This window comes from Neophocaena asiaeorientalis, unplaced genomic scaffold, assembly GCF_003031525.2.
Source record: "Neophocaena asiaeorientalis asiaeorientalis breed wild unplaced genomic scaffold, Neophocaena_asiaeorientalis_V1.1 scaffold31, whole genome shotgun sequence".
NCBI lineage: Eukaryota > Metazoa > Chordata > Mammalia > Artiodactyla > Phocoenidae > Neophocaena > Neophocaena asiaeorientalis.
Window position 1 is genome coordinate 2,391,582 of NW_020175320.1, and position 20,702 is coordinate 2,412,283.

General features: G+C 34.9%; 1 protein-coding gene across 7 annotated transcripts in view; it reads left to right on the plus strand.

The window, feature by feature from the left end:
• HERC4 (HECT and RLD domain containing E3 ubiquitin protein ligase 4) overlaps positions 1-20,690 on the plus strand; it is a 133,135-nt gene extending 112,445 nt beyond the window's left edge. For all 7 annotated transcript variants that reach the window (XM_024765513.1, XM_024765512.1, XM_024765517.1 and 4 more), the window contains 6 exons: positions 6,242-6,408; positions 7,056-7,122; positions 9,541-9,623; positions 13,012-13,195; positions 18,208-18,310; positions 19,194-20,690. In XM_024765513.1, coding sequence (XP_024621281.1) covers positions 6,242-6,408; positions 7,056-7,122; positions 9,541-9,623; positions 13,012-13,195; positions 18,208-18,310; positions 19,194-19,402 — 813 coding nt within the window. In that variant the 3' untranslated portion in view covers positions 19,403-20,690. The remainder of the gene's footprint in view (positions 1-6,241; positions 6,409-7,055; positions 7,123-9,540; positions 9,624-13,011; positions 13,196-18,207; positions 18,311-19,193) is intronic.
• The last annotated feature ends 12 nt before the right edge of the window (positions 20,691-20,702 follow it).

A 20,702-nucleotide genomic window follows, 5' to 3' on the forward strand; every position in this document is an offset into this window, starting at 1 on the left:
TATATATTTATTTATTTAAATATATTTTATATATGTATTTCTGTATTTTTCTTATTATGATAGTGGGTATGAAGTGGTATCTCACTGTGGTTTTTTAAAATTAATTAATTAATTTGTTTATTTTGGCTGCACCGTGTCTTAGTTGTGGCACGTGGGATATTTGCTGTGGCATGTTTACTTGTGGCATGCAGTCTTCTTAGTTGCGGCATGCATGTGGAATCTAGTTCCCTGACCAGGGATTGAACCTGGGGCCCCCTGCATTGGGAGCATGTAGTCTTACCCACCGGACTACCAGGGAAGTCCCTCTCATTGTGATTTGATTTGCATCCCCTACTGGCTAATGATGTGCTTGTTTGGCCATTTGTATGCCTTCTTTAGCAAAATGTCTTTTTAAGTCTTATACACTTTTTTAATTGGCTTGTTTTTCTTTTTGTTGCTGAGTTTTAGGAGTTCTTTTATGTATTCTGGATACTAGACCCTTGTCAAATATATGATTTGCAAATATTCTCTCCCAGTGTATGAATTATCTTTTTACTTTCTTGCTAGTGTCCTTTGATAACAAAAGTTTTAAATTTTGGTGAAGTCTTTTTTTTTTTTTTTTTTTGTCTATTATGTTATTGCTTGTGCTTTTTGGTGTTATAACTAAGAAACCATGGACAAATTCAGGGTCATGAAGATTTACCCCTGAGTTTTCTTCTAAGAGTTTTATAGTTTTAGCTGTTACATTTAGGTCTTTCATCTATTTTGAGTTCATTTTTGTCCATGGTGTGAGGTAAGAGTTCAACTTCATTCTTTGCATGTGAATACCTGGTTGTCCCACCATTGTTTGTTAACTCTTGGCACCCTGTTGAAAATTAATTGACTGTAGCTATATGGATTTATTTCTGGACTCTCAATTTTATTCCAGTGGTGTATATGTCTATTCTTATGCCAGTACTACACTGTCTCGTTTACTATAGCTTTGCAGATTTTAAAATTGGAATGTGTGAGTTCTCCCACTTTGCTCTTCTCGTTCAAGATTCTTTTGACAATTAGCGGTCCCTTACAATTCTGTATGAATGAATGAACTGTATGAATTTTACAGTTAGCTTTTCCATTTCTGCAAAAAAGGCCATTGAGGTTTTGATAGAGAATGCATTAAATCAGTTTGGGAAGTATGGCCATCTTAACAATATTATCTTCTAGTCTATGAACATTGGATGTCTTTCCAGTTATTTAGGTCTTTTAATTTCTTTCAGCAATGTTTTATAGTTTTCAGTGTACAAGTCTTACACTTCCTTGGTTAAATTTATTTCTCAGTATTTTATTCTTTTTGATGCTATCGTAAATGGAATTATTTTCTTTATTTTTAGTTCATTGCTACTGTGTAGAAATAGAGCTGATTTTTTGTGTTGATCATGTGCTGAATTCACTTATTAGCACTAATAGTTTGTTTTGTGCATTCTTTAGGATTTCTGTATACAAAATCATGTCATCTATAAATTCAATAGATTTAATTTTACTTCTTTCTTTCCAATTTGTATACCTCTATTTCTTTCTCTTGTCTGATTGCCCCACCGTGAACTTCCAGTATGCTTTCAAATGCAAGTGGTGACAGTGGACATGCTTCTCAATTTTTCCTGATCTGAGTGGAATGTCAACTGTGGGTTTTTCATAAATACCTTGAAACATGTTAAGGAAATTCCCTTCTATGCCTAGTTTACTGAGTTTATTTATCATGAAGGGGTGTTGAATTTTATTCATATGTTTTTTTCTGCATCAGTTGAGATGATCATGTGATTTCCTTCCTTCATTCCATTATGTGATATATTACATTGGTTGATTTTCTTATGTTGAACGACATTGCAGTCCTGGGATAAAGCCCACTTGGTCATGGTGTGTAATCCTTTTAATGTGCTGCTGGATTCAGTTTCCTAGTATTCTGTTGATGATTTTTCTGTTATTATTTGTAAGGAATACTGCTGTATAGTTTTCTTTTATGTGTGTGTGTGATGTCATTGTCTGGCTTTGGTGTCATGGTATACCTGACCTCATAGAAGGAGTTAAGAACTGTTTCCTTCTCTTCCATGTTTGGAAGAGTTTGAGAATGATTGGTGTTAATTCTTCTAAATGTTTGGTAGAATATGGTCTCAGGTTTTTGTTGGTTGGAAGGTTTTTGATTGATGATTCAATCTCTTGTTATAAGTTTCTTTAGGTTTTCTAATTCTTCTAGTGTCAGTTAGTAGTTTGTGTGTTTCTAGGAATTTGTCCATTTCATCTGGCTTATCTATTTTGATGGCATGGAGTTATTCATAGTATTCTCTTATAATCCTTTTTATTTCTCTGAGGTTGATAGTAATGTCCACACTTCCGGTCCTGATTTTAGTAAGTCTTCTCTCTTTTTTTCTTGGTCATTCTAGCTAAAGGTTTGTTAATTCTGTTAATCTTTTAAAAGAATCACCTTGGGACTTCCTTGGTGGTGCAGTGGTTGAGAGTCTGCCTGCCGATGCAGGGGACATGGGTTCGTGTCCCGGTACGGGAAGATCCCACATGCCGCGGAGCAGCTGGGCCCGTGAGCCATGGCCACTGAGCCTGCGTGTCCGGAGCCTGTGCTCCACAACAGGAGAGGCCACAACAGTGTGAGGCCCGTGTACCGCCAAAAAAAAAGAAAAGATCACCATTAGGTTTTGTTGCTTTGTGTATTGCTTTTCCATTCTCATTTCATTTATCTCCACTTTAATCTTTATTATTTTCCCCCTCTGCTAGGTTTGGGTTTGGTTTGCTCTTCTTTTTGTAGCTCCTTAGGATATAAAGTTAGGTTATTTATTTGAGAAATTGTTTCTTTTTAATTAATTAATTAATTGTTTTATTTGGCTGCATCGGGTCTTAGTTGTGGCACACAGGATCTTCGTTGTGGTGCGCGGGCCTCTCTAGCTGTGGTGCGTGGGCTCAGTAGTTGCAGTGCACGGGCTCAGTAGTTGTGGCACGCAGGCTCTCTAGTTACGGCACATGGGCTTAGTTGCCCCGTGGCATGTGAGATCCTCGTTCCCCAACCAGGGATCAAACCTACGTCCCCTGCATTGGAAGGCAGATTCTTAACCACTGGACCACCAGGGAAGTCCCCTTGTTTTTAATAGATGTTTACAAATATAAAAACTTCTTTTTGAACACTGCTTTCCCTGCATTCCGTAAGTTTTTGTGTGTGTATTTTCATTTTCAGGAGTCTCTTAAGTATTTTCTGATTTCCCTTATGATACCTTCTTTGACCCATTGGTTTTTTTAAGAGTGTGTTGTTTAATTTCCACATCTTTGTGAATTTTACATATTTCCTTCTGATATTGATTTCCAGTTTCATTCCATTATGTTCTGAAAAGATATATTTTATGATTTTAATCTTTTTAAATGTAGTCTTTTAAAATTTATTGTTTTTCTTTGTTTTCCATAATATCTCTTATTCATCCAGTTTTCTTGTGTTTGTTTCTTTTGTCTTTTTCTTGTGGTTCTTGGCTGTTTGTTATTTTAGAGTGTGACACTGAAATGCTACCTAGATACTTTATGTGTATGGGCACTGTGTACTAGCCCTATTCATAGAGTGATTAGGTGGGGGCCTCTCAAGGGCGAACCCTCAAATGTCAGCATATGTAAGTTTTTTATTCTTTGTGTTTACAGGAAAGGTTGTAGCCCTGGCTGTCAGTGTTCTAGTAGTGTTCCAAACACTGCAAAGGGAAGCTAGGATTCTCACTGTTCACTGTACAGACCTTCATTTGATCCCTTTGTTTTTTGGTTTTTTTTTTTCTTTTTTTTTTTTTTTTTTTTTTTTTTTAAGCGGCCATGGCGCACGGGCCCAGCCGCTCCGCTGCACGTGGGATCCTCCCGGACCGGGGCACAAACCCGCATCCCCTGCATCGGCAGGCGGACCCTCAACCACTGCGCCACCAGGGAAGCCCGATCTCTTTGTTTTTAACGCAGCACCCTGACCATCAGCTACCTCAGATTCCAAAGCCTCTTTAGTTCATCCTTTCCAAAAAGGCAACAACCTTTCCAGCAAGCATCCTATTTTCAACCCCACTCTGATACCTCTGACTTTCAGATTCTTATGTTTTACTAACTGAGCTACCTGGACTACCTCTGACTTTACAGGTATTAATTGGTACTTCCAGTTCCTGAGCCTACAGGACAGATGAACTTGTTTTTTACTGGCTTTCCTCTAAAAGCTACTGTTTCAGTTTTTTCTGCTTTACCGAAACAAACAAGCTATCCATTTACTTCTCATATTTTGAAATATTGAAATCTCTTTAGTGCTATTAAAACCCTCCCCTATTCTTTTTTTCTTGTTGGTTTATGCCATTTTTAGTCCTTTATTCTCACTTAGAGGGATTTCTGGAAGAAGAGAGATTAACACATATTCAGTCTGCCCTACTTAAGAAGGACTTTCTAAACTTCAACATAATGTAGGACATCACAGAAGAAAAAGTTTAATTTGACCAATGAAAAATATGATATAACAAAACATAAAAAGCATATATGTAACAAAGATGACACAGGGTAATAACCCTGACATATGATGAATTCAGATACAAATATATAAGTAAACAGTAGCCCCCAAAAGATAAATGGGCCAAGTATACAAAGAGGCATTTCACAAACACACAAATCCCTAATTTTCAGTATCACCAAGAGTAAAAAATATATAGTAAAACAAGTTGTCATTTTTTAAATTCAGAAATATGTTTTATGTGTATATGGTATGTGTATGCAGATGAAAATGTGGAAAGATAGTCATTTTCCTGGACTACAAATGGCGGTACAAACTAGAACAGTTGTGGAGGAAAAGAGTTTGATAGTATGCTTAACTTTCCTTTGACTTTGAAATTCTTCCTTGCAAAGCAGAATTTCTTCTAAGGAGGTATTCCAAACTACGGACCAAAATATATGCAAAAAAGATGCCCATCTTCTTTTGAAAATTACTAGCTAATTCGAATAATATTTATTGAGCCTTCACTGTGTGCTTCAGGAACTGTGCTAAAAGTATTTTACATACATTATTCCACTTAATCCTCACAACAACCATATGAAATTAATACTACTTTTATCTTGAAAACACTGAGGCTAGATAGTGAATGAACCAGGTCTGGAGCCCCAGGTCTAGTTTAAAAATTGTTTGCTCTTAATTGTCATGCTTACTGAATTTCCTGTGACCATATGTTAATTCTCTAAAGATTACTGGGGTGGGAGAGGTGAGGGGAATAAGTATTGTTTTTAATATTTTAATAATCTAAATGTCCAACTATAGTTAAAATAGCTAACTTAGTAAGCCATGGAACTTTTATATGATATAATATGCAACCATTAAAAATTGTGTTCTGGAACAATTTTTTTTTTAATTAATTTATTTTTGGCTGCTTTGGGTCTTTGTTGCTGCGCTCAGGCTTTCTCTAGTTGCAATGAGCAGGGGCTACTCTTCATTGTGGTGCGTGGGCTTCTCACCGCGGTGACTTCTTTTATTGTGGATCATAGGCTCTAGGCACGTGGGCTCTAGAGCGCAGGCTCAGTAGTTGTGGCGCATGGGCTTAGTTGCTCTGCGGCATGTGGGATCTTCCCGGACCAGGGCTCGAACCCGTGTCCCCTGCATTGGCAGGTGGATTCTTAACCACTGCGCCACCAGGGAGGTCCTGGAAGAATATTTAATGACATAAGAAAATACTTGTGTTGTAATTAGAAAAATGAGAAAACCTTAAATATAATGTTTTAAATTATTTTTCTGAACTTATAGTAGATGGAAATACATTAAAAAAAATTTTAATCGTTGTTTTTGGGTGTTTCTAAGTGATTGGATTACAGGTGTTTAATTCATTTTCTTCCTTAGGTTTTTTATTTTCCAAGTTTTGAATGTGTATAATTTTTTAAGTCAGAAAAAAAGTTCTAGTAATCATTTCATTTATTAATGTAATGCTTAAAGATGTGAAAACGATTCTATTTCTGGGGAAAAAGCCAGTTGTGAAATTATATATTTAGTATCGTCTCAACTAAATTTTAATTTTGTTTGTCCCAGAAAATACGTTGAATGCAAATGTGCAAAAATACTAACAGTGATATTGTCCCAGGGAGATGGGAATGAGAATGAACTTTTTTCCTATTATTCATTACTTTTTTCTGTGTCTCCAAAACTTTCTACCACAAGTATGTGTTTTTGTAATCAGAGAAAGTTTAATGTTTTAACTTGGAGAACAAGTCTTTACTTATTTTTCCCTTATAATTTTAGACATTTGAAGACAGTGATTTGTTCCACTTGATTGGTGTTATCTGTGGATTAGCAATTTATAATTTTACTATTGTGGACCTCCATTTTCCTTTGGCTTTGTATAAGAAACTGCTAAAAAAGAAGCCATCTCTGGATGATTTGAAAGAACTAATGCCTGATGTTGGGAGGTTAGTTGTAAAAAGTGGCAAGAGTGGGGTTTAGAAAATAGGAAATGGGGAATGTCCAGAAGCTTTCCTTTTAGGAATAATTATGTTTCTGTTGTTCTTGTTGAATTTCCAAAATAAACTAATAGCCCTTCTAATAAAGGAAAACCCATTGTGTTACTCAGACTGAGAATTTTCTGCTGAAAGCATTATGTGTATAAAACCATGTACTGAATTTTTAGTTTAACAATACGTTGTGAATATCTGATAATAAATTTAGGAAGGTAATGTTTCCTGAATGTAGTTAAATGATTTATTTGAACTTTTACTTCTAATCACCTTCATTCCTACATGTAATATGTAAAGTTTCTTTTTATTTATTACATAAAATGGAATAAAAATTGTATATAAATAAGAACAAGTGTTGAAAATAGGTGGATACATGCTTTTGTATTCAAAGCAGGAGATGAAAGCCTTAGAGTAGGATTTTTTTTCTTCAGCATTGTTTATAAGTTTGCCATTGTACATCCACCATTCTGAAACAAATGTAAAAGTACAAATTAACAAAAGGATTTGATCAAGAATGAATGAAAATATATACTTAGTCATAAGCAAAATAGTCAAAATACTCAATAATATTTTACTTCAAAGAAACATATATTGTTTTTCAGAAGCATGCAACAGTTACTGGATTATCCAGAAGATGATGTTGAGGAAACATTTTGTCTTAATTTTACGGTAAGATGAAAAGTCATAGAGTAGCCTGAGTGTTCATCATCCCTTTTTATTTATCAGCTGTGCCTTATGGTTTTCTTTATTTTGATGGATGATATTCTTAAAGAACCCTTTAGCTAACATTTATTGAGCATTAACTGTATGCTAGTCACAGTACATGCATTATTTCATTTAATCCTCATAATCCCAAGAGATAGGTATTATTATCCTTATTTTACGTATAAAGAAAACTGAAAACAATCATCACACTTCAGAGATAGTATTTGTATCCAGCTCTGTGACTTCAAAGCCTTTGTTGTTTAACATTATACTAAAGATCTTTACAAATACAAGGGGTCCTCTTTATTAAAGTGTTCATTTTTTGAGTCTGCAATTACAAGAATGTTTAGAGAAGCATAGGTTATTGTAACATGAAAATATTCACTAATGAATTTGCCACCTAAAAGATTAATTCCCACTCAGATATCCCTTTCACACTAACATTCATCCTTGCCTATTTAGTCTTACGGTTGGATGCAATACAAATACAAATACATTGGAATATTATTTGAAAGATGAAATTGCAAATCTTGTAAAAGATGCAGAACTTAATTCTCTGAGAGGGGTGTTCAGTAAATCATCCAGTTACATGCAAAGCCACTGACAAATGAGAATCTGGCAGAAGTAGACTAGTTGACAACTAAAGAAGAGAAAATCAGCAAGGATTATAAGTCACTTCAGAAGTAACAATTTCAGTATTATAAAGTAGACTCTTGGGAAAATGGTAAAACCTTCAGTTTTTCTTTTTTTATGTCTTTTCAAAAACTTTGTTTGTCCCCCACCCCTAAACAGTTCTCTTTATGTTTTTATGGTCAAAGCTGACAAAAGATACCATATTCCACTATCACACAACTTGCCAAAAAATTATGTGCCCCCTCAATAAAGTTTATCCATTCTTTGATCATTTTAAGAATTGGCACATAGTTTAGTTATAAGAAAATTTGATAGATTTAGGGGAAATAAGTTAATTTATTTTAATAATGTTTAATAGTTTTCAAGAAAAAAAATTCTCCTTGGACTTCCGTTTACTATGAAATTTTAGTTCTCCTTTTCAGTTGATTCACTTATAACCATGTCAGTTATCATTGAATCTTTACTGTTCATCTCAATTGACTGAAACATTGGGTTCCAAGCAATTTAATTTCTGATTTATCAGTCACCAAGTTTGTGAATGCTTAGTATATCTAAGAACTGTGGTAATTGAAACATTCCTTCCTACTACCATTTCTTTCTCAGACGTTCGGTGGCTCTTTATTACTTGTAGCATAATAGCTTTATAATGGACTTAAAAGACCTTTGTAATCTGGCTTTCTTTCTAACTTTCACTGTATCCTTCCATTCATACTGCATTTTGTCATGTCTCACAATATTCTTTTATATGCCTTACCATCCCTGCTTTTTAGGGGCATACTTTTTTTTGATATTTGCTCTCATATCTATTCTTTTGTTCAGTCTCTGTACTCAGTCAGAAATTTCCACTCTCTCCTAATCTTTCAGAGCCCTACTTACCCTTCCAGGTGCTTTTCAAATGACATTTCTTCCTCAAGGTTTTTAATGCTTCCTCTAGTTAGAAGTAAGTTTTCTTTCTTCTGTGGTCTGGTAGTATTTTGTTCATGTCTGTATTATAGCATTGATTTTATTATAATGAGTTGTTTACATATCACATTTCTCCTCTTTTATTAGATAGTAAACTCCAGAGCAGGGATTTATTCATCTCTTATCATCCCACTCCCACCATAGTGTTTTATAGACAACAGATACTAAAAAAAATGTTTCAAAAGAAGAGGATAATATTCCAAAAAAAAGGGAATAGGAAGAAGAAAGATTCAAGGGTGGGAATGGTAACATTAGGAAAATGAGTACACTAGTAAGGGAAATTTAAAGTTTCAAAATAACCGACTCTTTATAGACCAAATTAATGGCAAACTGGAAAAACAACTTGTAATTAAGAATGCAGCAAGGAAGAATTCAAGAGTAGCAGCTATCATGTGGGAATAATGCATAGCTAGTCTAAACTGAATGCATTCTGACTTCGAGTCTTTCACTTGTCCGTGGAAAACATCCTTTCTAATATTTTACTCCTATAGTGACCCTTCTGAAGTTTTACACGTGATAAATACTCAGTTTCCTGTTTTTAACAAACCAAACACTTGTTGATTTGTAATTAGTTAGTCAAGGTAGGATTTCAAACTGCCAGAGAAGATGAAGATTTCTAGTTGTGGCTTTATGCAGAATTCACAAATAAGCTTATGGTAGCAGAATTTTACTGCAAATTTATTACTTCTTATATTTAATGAGAGAAAGGTAGATTATAATAATAGGTTATTAAAATAATAAGTTTTGAGTCTGACATTGACTTTTTTTAAAAATTTAAATTAATAGATCACAGTTGAAAACTTTGGTGCAACAGAAGTGAAAGAACTGGTTCTAAATGGTGCAGACACAGCTGTTAACAAACAAAATCGGTAAGTGAATTATAAGCAGCATCAGTGGTAGTAAAAAGATTCAGTAGGCATTTTCTTCTGTATTTAGAAATATGTCACAACCTTAAGTTTTTACTCAGATAAAACTTATTTTGAATGGTAAGGACGTAATTAATCTTCCTTTTGCTCCTTTTAAGACATTAATAAAGGGATTAAAAGATCATTAACAACAAGAACAAAGAGAAGGGAGAGGAGACAACAGCAAACACCTTTTTGGAAGCTAGAAGCCAGTGGTGCCTAACTTCAGCCAGCCAGAAAAAGCTGCAACATAAGATGGACTGGGAGCCAAGAAGGCAGACAGTTCATATTGCAGAACAGAGGCCTCAGGCACTGAGAATAAAAAACAGGTTAAAATGTGTATGTCTGTGGAGTTTAAGGGGAAGCTGGAAACAGAAAGATTGGCTGTTATAAGAAGCAGTTAGAAACCCATTTCCCTTAGTACACAAGTAGCTGGCAACTTCCCCTCTCCAGCCTAGGCAGATTGGAAATTTACATTCTGGGGAGATTGAACTAAAGGAACTGTGGATTTGAGGGCAGTTAGGTACAGCCAGGGACAAAGGGCTGAAATGAAAACAGGGAGATTAAGTGACAGTCTACAGCTCCCTCCTCCTTGACACTCTATATTGGAGGATTCTTCTCTGGGAAAACTGCCTAACTTTTAAATGTAAGTGAATAACCAAAGATCAGTAGACATTTAAGAAAGGACCAAAACAGTGAAAAAGAATGCCAAGGAAACACAAACAGTGTAGGATGAAAAACAAAACTTCAATGAAAATTGAAATCAGTATCCTCAAGATGGTAAGAGTAGCATCCATAAGGATACTATTAAAAACTGAAAAAAATTCACTGAAGGAAATGGAATGAATGAAATTTGTCAAAGAAATGGTACGAAAAAAAACTTCCCAGAACTGAGTGACATGCCTTTTAAGATGGAAAGCATGTGAACTGAAAAAACATACGCCAAGGCAAAAATACATGAAATTTCAAAACCCAAAGAAAAAGGGACCCTAAAACCTTTCAGAAAAAAAAAAGCAGACCATACGCAAAGAATTAAGAATCAAAATAACATCAGGCTTCTAAAGAATTGAAGCTAGGAGATCAAAATTCTGGGAAAAAAATTATTTTTAACATAGAATTCTATATTGAAACTATCGAGTATGTGGTGTATAAAAACATTTTTATACATGCAGAGTCTCAGAGAATTTACTTCCAGCACATTTTTCTTAAGAATGTGTGGAGGATGTGTCCTACCAAAACAAGGAATTGAACCAAGAACGAGGAAGACAGGGGATCCAAAAAAAACAAATAGAGACAAAGAGGAACAGCAGTGTGTACATGATTTAGAAAGAGCAGTCAGTCTGCGGTAGATCAAGAAGATGGAGGGCTCCAGGAGGAATGTCTTCAGGAGAAAAATGCAACCTAAAATATTTGAATGAATCTAGAGGAGACTGACATTTCTGTTGAAGTTGGAGATGAGGTAGCAACCTAAGGGAAACAAAAGTTCTTTTTAAGAAAAGTAATCATAGAATACTCCCTAGCTGAATATTTATAATCATAAAAATGTTAACAATAAATATTGAACCAATATTCAGTATTCACTGCATCAGATAATATTTATAATTGTAAATCAAGGAATAACAATAGAACTGTGTTGAAGTTTGAAGGTAAATATCAGAAGGAATAGCAAAAATAGTTAACAAATAGTTTTCTTCAAATTGCCAGGGACTTGATCCAAATGATTATAATCCTGATTCTACTACTTAGAAGCTGTATAACTAAGTTTAGGTAAATTAGTTTATGTCTCCATGCCTCATAGTCTCTTTTTCCATAAAATGGGATGATAAATTATACATACTTCATGGGGTTATTCTGAGGATTAAATGAGGCGATAATTTTAAAATGCTTAGAGTAGTACCTAGCACATGTATGTGCTCAGTAAATGTTGGCTGTTAGGATTATTACTGTTTGACATTTTAAAATGTATATACTTCTACTTTGATAAAAAACAAAGCTGTTTTAAAAATAATGTGAACATAATTTAGGTCTTTCTACTTACCCTTTAAAAAAAAGCTTGGTTTTGAAAAACTTTGACTATGATTTAGAAAGATTGTTTTTTTCAGCTTTTAAAGTTTCTATTGTTGGACTAATTCTTTAAGTTTCTAACAAATATTGTTTCCCATAGATTATTTAGAACTAATTTAAAGAATTTTGATCTTCGTACTGCCAGTCCTAGTTACATAATGAAAGTGTTGAAGGCAAAAATGTTAGCCCATAAAACAATTTAACCTTTTGTACTTAAAGAGACTTAACTAGTATAAATTTGACTTTCTCATTAGATTAATTATAAAATTATGCATTACAAAATTATCTGTTTCTTCTCATCAGAACCTTATGCTGATAAGCATATGCTATTATTAATTTTTCCTTAGGGCCACCCAGTTTTATAATATCCTCCTTTAACCTTTTTTTTTTTTCCCTCTTTGTAAATTCAGTTTGGTATTATTTTAAACTTTGCTAAAATGATTATCTGTAGATGACTAAATTTACCAGTATTCCCATTTATAGAATCATCCTTTTTAATTTGGAAAACAGGAGTATGAAATATCGAAATCCTCTAGTACCCATTCTCATTATTGGTTTGACCAGATAGCTCATAAAGTGTTTGTGGCTAACAGAACAAATTGAATAAAATTGTAGTTCTAATTACTGGGTAAAGGGGTTTCCTTTTGTATCATAAAGGAAGAAAAGCATCCAAAGTGTTCATGTGTATGTGTGTATTTATATGTATGTGCACATACGGACAAAAAGAAACTGCACTTGTAATCTTTAATGATTATCCTTAAAGAATACTTAGTGTCCCTCTTGGGTTTTTAGTTTTTTAAATAAATTGTGTTATCAGATTCCTTGAAACCCAAGGAAAAACAGACTGTAGTCTGTCAAATAGTCTGAATCCGAAAGCTCTCATTTTTTTTTGTCACCTAGTATTTTTAAGAGGTTATTCTTTTTAGGGATGTATGTGGAATGGTACGTATAAATTCTGAATAATTTGTGAATTTAAAAAAATTTTTATAGCCATTTGTATCATCATTCTCCCCATTAGGAAATGAAATCTTTCACTTAGAAATAGCCTAAGAATGGCTGTAAATGAGAGATTGTACATGCCTCATAGATATACCAGATTTTTGTATAGAAAGAATAATAGACTTCTTCATAAAGACTTTGTCCCTTTGAACCTTACTCATACTTTCTCAGTTTTATACATAAGTAGCAAAAAGTACAGCTGCATTCAAAGTTTTAATAAGACTTCAATATGTATTCTCTATAAAAAGTGATTTTTATATTCTGTGCATGTGTGCTTTTTCATTTCTAGGCAGGAGTTTGTTGATGCTTATGTGGATTACATATTCAGTAAATCAGTGGCTTCCTTATTTGATGCTTTTCATGCGGGCTTTCATAAGGTCTGTGGAGGAAAAGTCCTTCAGCTCTTCCAGCCTAATGAACTACAAGCAATGGTTATTGGAAATACAAATTATGACTGGAAGGAACTGGAAAAGGTAGGGGAAAACAAATCTCTGATATTGTTTAAATGGAAAGGCAAAAGGAAAACATGGCTTGTTGATGGAAATCTTGCTCTTTCATTTATTATTTTCCATTTTACACTATTTAGTACTATCGTTTTTATAGGAAAACACTGTACCCTTCTTACTCCACAATGAATGAATTTTAATTGTATGAATTAGATAGCATTTTTATATCTCTGGTATTGGTGGTATTCATATAGAAAAATACTATCTATGATAGAGGCTGAATAGAAGCCCCAGATAAAACTGAATGGGCTTTCATTCTGCCTCAATCCTAGGAAAACCATTATGAAAAGCACTCACAGTGATTAAGATCTTTGTTTCCTTTTTTTCTGATTAGTCTCAATGTTAAGTTTTTTATCAGAGAATAAATAATACTCATGATTTCCATTACTGATGCCTTAACCAATACAGGAAACTTTAGAGAGAAGATTGGGAATTTTTAAACAACTTTTTTCTTTTCCTTCTTTTCTATACAAGTAATTCTCAGATATTTCTTCAGATAAACATTTAGTGAAAAGTGCTACGTTAGATCAACTAAGAAAGATGTATGCAGGGTTGATCTGTACATTTTTCCATCTTTGTAATCTAGCAACCTCTGATACAGCTTTTGCATTAGTAGTTCTATACTGTATACCTGTTAAGTTAGCTAACATAAAAAATATGTTATTAAGTCTAACAAGGATACAAAGCATTAGGAACTTTCATACATTGCTGTTGAGAATACAAATGATACAGCCACTTTGGAAACAGTTTGACATTTTCTTATAAAATTAAACATATATTTGTTACATTCTCTAGCAGTTCCATTCCTAGATATTATGTTCACACAAAAATCTATAAACAAGGGAGGAAAGAAGCATTATTGTTTAATAGGTACAGAGTTTCAGTTTTGGAAGATGAAAAGCTTCTGGAGATGGAAAGTGGTGATGGTTGCATGTAATGCCAATGTATTTAATGCTACCAAACTGTACACTTTAAAAAGGTTAAGATGATCAGCTTCAGGTTATGTGTATTTTACTACAAGTTTTTTTTTTTAATTATGTTTTTAAAAATCTGCAAACAAGTCAAACAACACAGATATCCTTCAATGGGTGAATGGATAAACCAACTGTGCTGCATCCATACAGTAGAATACTACTGTGTGTTAAAACGGAAGGCACTATTGACACATGCAATGCCTGAGATGACTCTCAGAGTCCTTATGCTGAGTGAAAGAAGTCAGTCTCAGAGAATTACATACCATATGATTCCACTTATATGACATTCTTGAAAAGCCAAAACTATGGTGAACAGGGGCTAGGGATGGAGAGAGTGTGACTGCAGAGGGGTAACACAAGAGAGTTCTTTGGGTTGATGGAATTGTTCAGTATCCTGATTGTGGTGGTGGTTTATCTCTACATGTGTTTCAAATTCATGGAACTATACACACATCAGAAAAAGTCAACTTTACTGTGTAATAATCTAGGGAATAAAAGTTTTAAATTAAAAAAAAGTTAGGACTTCTGGTTAGACGTATTGGAATAAACACATTTTTCTCTGCTCCCTCCCAAAATCTCACTAGAATGACAATAAAGGAATAAAAATAGGAATAACCACCCCCACCCCCCCAAAAAAAAATACAGTGAGCAAGAGAAAAAATAGTTTTAGAAGATAGAAAGTAGGTGGATGGGGACTTCCCTGGTGGTCCAATGGTAAGGAATCCACCTTCCAACGCAGGGGAGGTGCGTTTGATCCCTGGTCAGGGAACTAAGATCCCACATGCCGCGGGACAACTAAGCCCGCCCGCCACAACTACTGAGCTCGCACGCCTCAGCAAGAGAGCCTGCATACCACAAACTACAGAGCCCACATGCTCTGGAGCCCCCACGCCACAACTAGATAGAGAAAACCTGCATGCCACAACTAGAGAGAGACCCGAACAGACAGTGGCACCATAACAAGAAGATCCTGCATGCCTCAACAAAGATCCCATGTGCTGCAGCTAAGTAAGACCCGATGCAGCAAAAAAAAATAAGGAAAATAAATAAATAAAATAAATATTTTTAAAAGGAGAGAGAATAGGTGGATGAGTTGAGTGACTTAGAACAAAGAAAATTGAATTGGAAGCCTCCAGAGGGACAGGGTTGTCAAGAGGCAACCCGTGTCACAATGTAGAATCTCTGAAAGGCTCAGGAATTGGCACGTCATGCTACTGTAATGGCAGGGATGCAGGACAGGGCTAAGAGCAATAGGATTACTTCAGAGCTGGCTTAAGGAATTATTAGACCTCTCACATCCCCTTTCCTACCCAGCAAAATACAACTCTGGAGAGAGGCTTTAGAATCTGGGAAAACAGGTAGAACTGAAGCTGGCACTCAGAAAGCTGGTAGCCAGGCTTAAATCCTCTAGGAAGGAGAGTGAAGATTTCTTTTTGGGGGTAAATTGATCTGCTGAAGAGAAGAAAGCTGTATTGACTTTAAGGATACCCCAGTGGAAATGGACCCCACCTCCAGTCACTCTACAATGAAAACAATGTAATGACCTCTCATCACACTTTAGATCCTACACAGTTTATCCTTCTTGCCTCATCTTCTTTCATTCCTCCTCTCTCTCTGCTTCAGCCTTATTGGCTTCTTTGCTGAGCCTAGAACCCTCCAGTCTTGTGGCCTTTCTATTTCCTGTGCCTGAAATTCCCTTCACCTTGGTAATTCCAAACGTTTCTTGCTCTCACTTCCTTTATGTCTTTATATCTTTTCAGAGACCTTCACTTGGTAACTTACTAAAAATTGCACATGTGCACACATACATCCCTATCTCCCTTCTGTGCTTTTATTTTTCTTCTTTGAATTTGACTAAATAAAACTTTAATTGTCTTTACTGTCTGCTGCTCCTTACCCCCCACTACAAATGTAGGCACCATAAAGGCAGGATTTTTTTCTCTGTGTTCACTGCTGTATTTCCAGAGCCTTAGAAGGGTACTCAGCAAGTAGTTAAAACCTTGCCTGAAGATATAACTGATAGAAGTGTTCATTCAGTAAGACAGGACATTTTTTAAAGTATATTTTAGTGTACTTAGTATACTTAGTTTTTTCCACTGTGTATCTGATTCATTATAATTTCATTGATTATGATTTATGACTTTAGATGCTCTTCTTCATCAGGACTGTGTAGACATTTCCCCAGAACCATCTTGAGGTTTAAGAAAAAAGGAAAATAGAAAAAACTAGGCATCCTCCTTTCATTTCCCCACTAACATGGTCACAGACTAATTCAAACAAGTTAATACATCAGCTGATTTCTAAAATCAAACCATTTTCTCCAAACCTTTATAAATTAATAGCAAGGGCTTCCCTGGTGGCGCAGTGGTTTAGAGTCCGCCTGCCGATGCAGGGGACACAGGTTCGTGCCCCGGTCCGGGAAGATCCCACATGCCGCGGAGCGGCTGGGCCCGTGAGCCATGGCCGCTGAGCCTGCGCGTCCGGAGCCTGTGCTCCGCAACGGGAGAGGCCACAACAGTGAGAGGCCCGCGTACCGCAAAAAAAAAAATTTAATAGCAAATATGTTGTGGATTTCTCAGGCGTTCAGTCATTGAGGTAATCATGGCTACAAAAAGAGCCCCAAATTCAAGAAGCCCACAAGCAAATATTCATTGAGCCCCTACTGGTTGCCTGATACTATGCAACAGATTAGGAAGAGAGCAGTAAATAAGATTGAGACATGGTCTTTGTCCTCTAGTAAGGAGGCTGGACATTAAGTAATTGAACTGTGATGAATATAAAGGAAGGGAGTTTAGTGAATGGTATATAAGGAGAAGCCTGACCTAGGCTACAGAAACTGGGAAAGCGTCTCATAGATGGTACACTCCACCAGGTAAGTAAGAACTTTGTTCACTGAAGTTTCCCCACGGCCCCAAACTTTGACTAAAGCTCATTATATATGTGTTGAATGAGTCAATGAATGAATTAGGTGACATTTAATCTGAACCCTAAAGGATAAATAGAAATTGGCCTGATGAACAAAGAGTGTGTGTTAAAGGGGAAGTGTATTAGCTGTTTTGTTGCAAATTACCCCAAAACATAGTGGCTGAAAGATGACAGTGACATTTATTGTCTCACATAGTTTCTGAGGGTCTGGAATTCAGAGGTGTATTTAGTCCAGTGATTTTAGCTCAGAGGTCTCTCACGTGGTTGCAGTCATAATACTGACTGTTGCTGTTAGTCATCTGAGATTTAAGGATAGAATTTCCCTTCCAAGATGGCTCACTCATATGGCTGTTGACCAAAGGCCTCAGAATCTCACCATGAGGACCTCTCCATGGGGCTGTTTGAATGTCCTCATGAAATGGCAGCTGGCTCCCCCTTAGACTGAGTGATCAAAAAGAAGCTAAAGCCACAGAAGTTTTTGTCATCTAGCCTCAGAAGTCATGCATTCTCATATCTACAATATCCTAATCATTAGAGGTCAGGTCTGTTCAGTGTGGGAAGGGACTACACAAGGGCATGAATAGCAGAAGGCAGAGATCTTTGAGGGCCATCTTGGAAACTACCACAGAAAATTACCGGTGTTGGTCTTAGAACCATTTATTTTTTAAAGAGAAGATAGAATAATACAAAATTATTAGTATGACTTCTGTTCATCAATATAGGGAAAGAAAATTTTATAATTATTACAGATACTTAATTCCATGTTGAACTTTAATAATCCATTAATATTTTAGTAATTCTGGTTTATCCTTTAAATATTTACTTTGGAAGATATTACAATCCTATCATGTTCTTTGAATTGGGAGGTGGGAGACATTTCTGCTGATTTCATACATATTTTCTTCCCTTTCCCCTGGAACTAACAATTGCAAAATGCCCAAGAAGTAGTAAGTAGTTAACTGAATCACATGAGTTTCAAACACCTGGACAATGTTAGCTTTATGTGCTAAGGAAGCCAGTTTGTCAGATTCGAGATAAAACATATCTCTTAATATTAATAAAAGGTTGTGTTGTTTTTAGAATACAGAATACAAAGGAGAATATTGGGCAGAACATCCTACAATAAAAATGTTTTGGGAAGTATTTCACGAATTACCATTGGAAAAGAAAAAGCAATTTTTGTGTAAGTATTTCTAATTTTGTGTTTTATGAGAATGGAATCTAATAAACTTATTCTCACAGGAGATTAATTGATTCACTTTAGTGGGTAAGGTTTTTTCCTTATTATACCAAGGTCCTGTTTTTAATTTTTCTAATCTACATTATTACATGTGTTTTCATATTTTGAAAGCTAAATTCAGTTAAGCTTCCAAAATAGAATTGTTTCTTTCAGATGAAAGAAAACAATTTATAACACTGATTACAATAAACTAGGGATGTAATTCCTTTTAGAATTTCTAAAAAGATCTCTGCAATGTAGCTCTTTTCTGTGTTCAGTCTTCATTTTCTTTTTCTCCTTGCTTCTGCATGAAAGCTTTGGGAATTGGTATAGAAAATAGAACTCTTCTATTCCAGGACTTCTCTTATTTATAGCCTAATCTGTGTCTGTTTTGCATATCATAGGATGACAGGTCATCTTCAGTGATTTGAGATTTGGCTGCCAATTATAAATTTCTGTTTAAAAATGACAGAAACAAGACAAGTAGAAAAAGGGATCATAATCAAAACTGCATTTTGTTTATAAACTAGTTCTAAATGGCTCTTCTTTTCAAAAAGAAGTTTTCTCAGAGTGTTTCAGGGACAGTAGTAATTCATGTACTAAACATTTATTAAGCATCTCCTATGTGCTAATATTAAGATTACACTTTTAAAGAAAAAATATTGTTTGGATGTGTCTCAAAATCATGCTTCCACAAATTCTGGAGATAGGCTTCCAGTAGAAGTAACATTTCCATTAGAGCAAATGTTACTGTAAAGCTTTGCTGTGGTGATTGTCTTAATAACTTGATACTCCATATTGTTGTTTTGATAAAAAGTAGTTGGCTCAATGGTTTTTTTCTTGGCAGTATTTTTGACAGGTAGTGATCGCATTCCTATTCTTGGTATGAAGAGTCTAATACTAGTCATCCAGTCAACAGGAGGTGGTGAGGAATATCTCCCAGTTTCCCATACCTGTTTTAATCTTCTGGATCTTCCAAAATACACGGACAAAGAAACTCTACGCTCTAAACTGATCCAAGCTATTGACCACAATGAAGGCTTCAGTTTAATATAACTTTGGAGTTATAACTATTCAGTTTACTGCAAAAGCATTAAACTAACTATTAGTGTGTTATTTTGTGGTGATGAATCCAGCAAGGTGACAGAGGTACTATTATAATTCTTACTTGCAAAATGTTCAATGCAATGAGTATTCATGAAAGCCAAAAAACATTAAAGGAAATGAACAAACTGTGTTAATATTAAACTTACTGTACAGAACCATGGATATTTTTTTTGCCATCTTCCAATAAACATACAAGTATTGTGAATACATGGAAGTTTTACTAACATGAATTTTAAGAGTTTGCATATTTCACAAATGATCTGGTGTGTGAGTGCATGAAAATGTTGCTTAATTTTTCTTCAATCACGGCTCAAAAACCTTTAACTTTGGCCTGCAATAGTCATTTGATTATTTTTTCATTTTGTAAATACTGTTAAGTTTTGTAATAAAATAGTTATGTTCTGATACCAGTACAGTTTCTATGGTTGTAATTGAACTGAGCTGACTTTTAAGGGTTAAAAATTATTATGTAAACCTTATTCTGAGAATCTATGAAAGCAAAAAATTAGTATGGTGAAAATAGTCTTTGCTTTTTTGCTAGAATACATGTCCTTGTGCAAATCTAAATTACAAATAGAGTTCTCTAAATAACTTATAGTTCTTTCCTTTTGTGACTCTTGAGATACTGTTGCTAAGTGGGAGGTTATCAGAAAGCTTAATATTTAGTAATGGAAGAACTTTGTCCTACAGTTGCCAGAATACAGTCACTGACTACTGTGAGAACCAGTCACTGGGTTATAGCTTTTAAAACTATTGATGCTGCAGGTTGGTATTTAAATGGAATTTTCAGTGCTTTAGAACTGTTTACTTGAATTTTAAGAAACATCTTAACAGTTTTATGGTGCTGATGCTTAGTTATCTCCTGTCATTAAATTGTAACACTGAGTGACGCAACACATGTGACTTTCTGCTATAATGCAACTGTTTTTTTATTTTTTAAATGCCATGAAAACTGTTTAAATATTATTCATTGGTTTAATATTTAAACTTTCATTGGTTCTCACAATAAGATTCCAAATTCTTCAAAAAGAGTAATGTCTCAGGGAAGGTCTCTTAAAATTTTGGATAGTTCCCATTCCCATACAAATTCATCTATTTTACAGAGGTCCCCAAGTCTCTTATCTGTAATTCTAAAATCCAGAACTCTGGAAAAGAATTGTGTATATAATTTTACAGCAAAACCTGATCTGAACTGTTGAGGCTATTTATGGTATTAAATGGGACTGTTTGTACGTTTTACTGTGGCAAT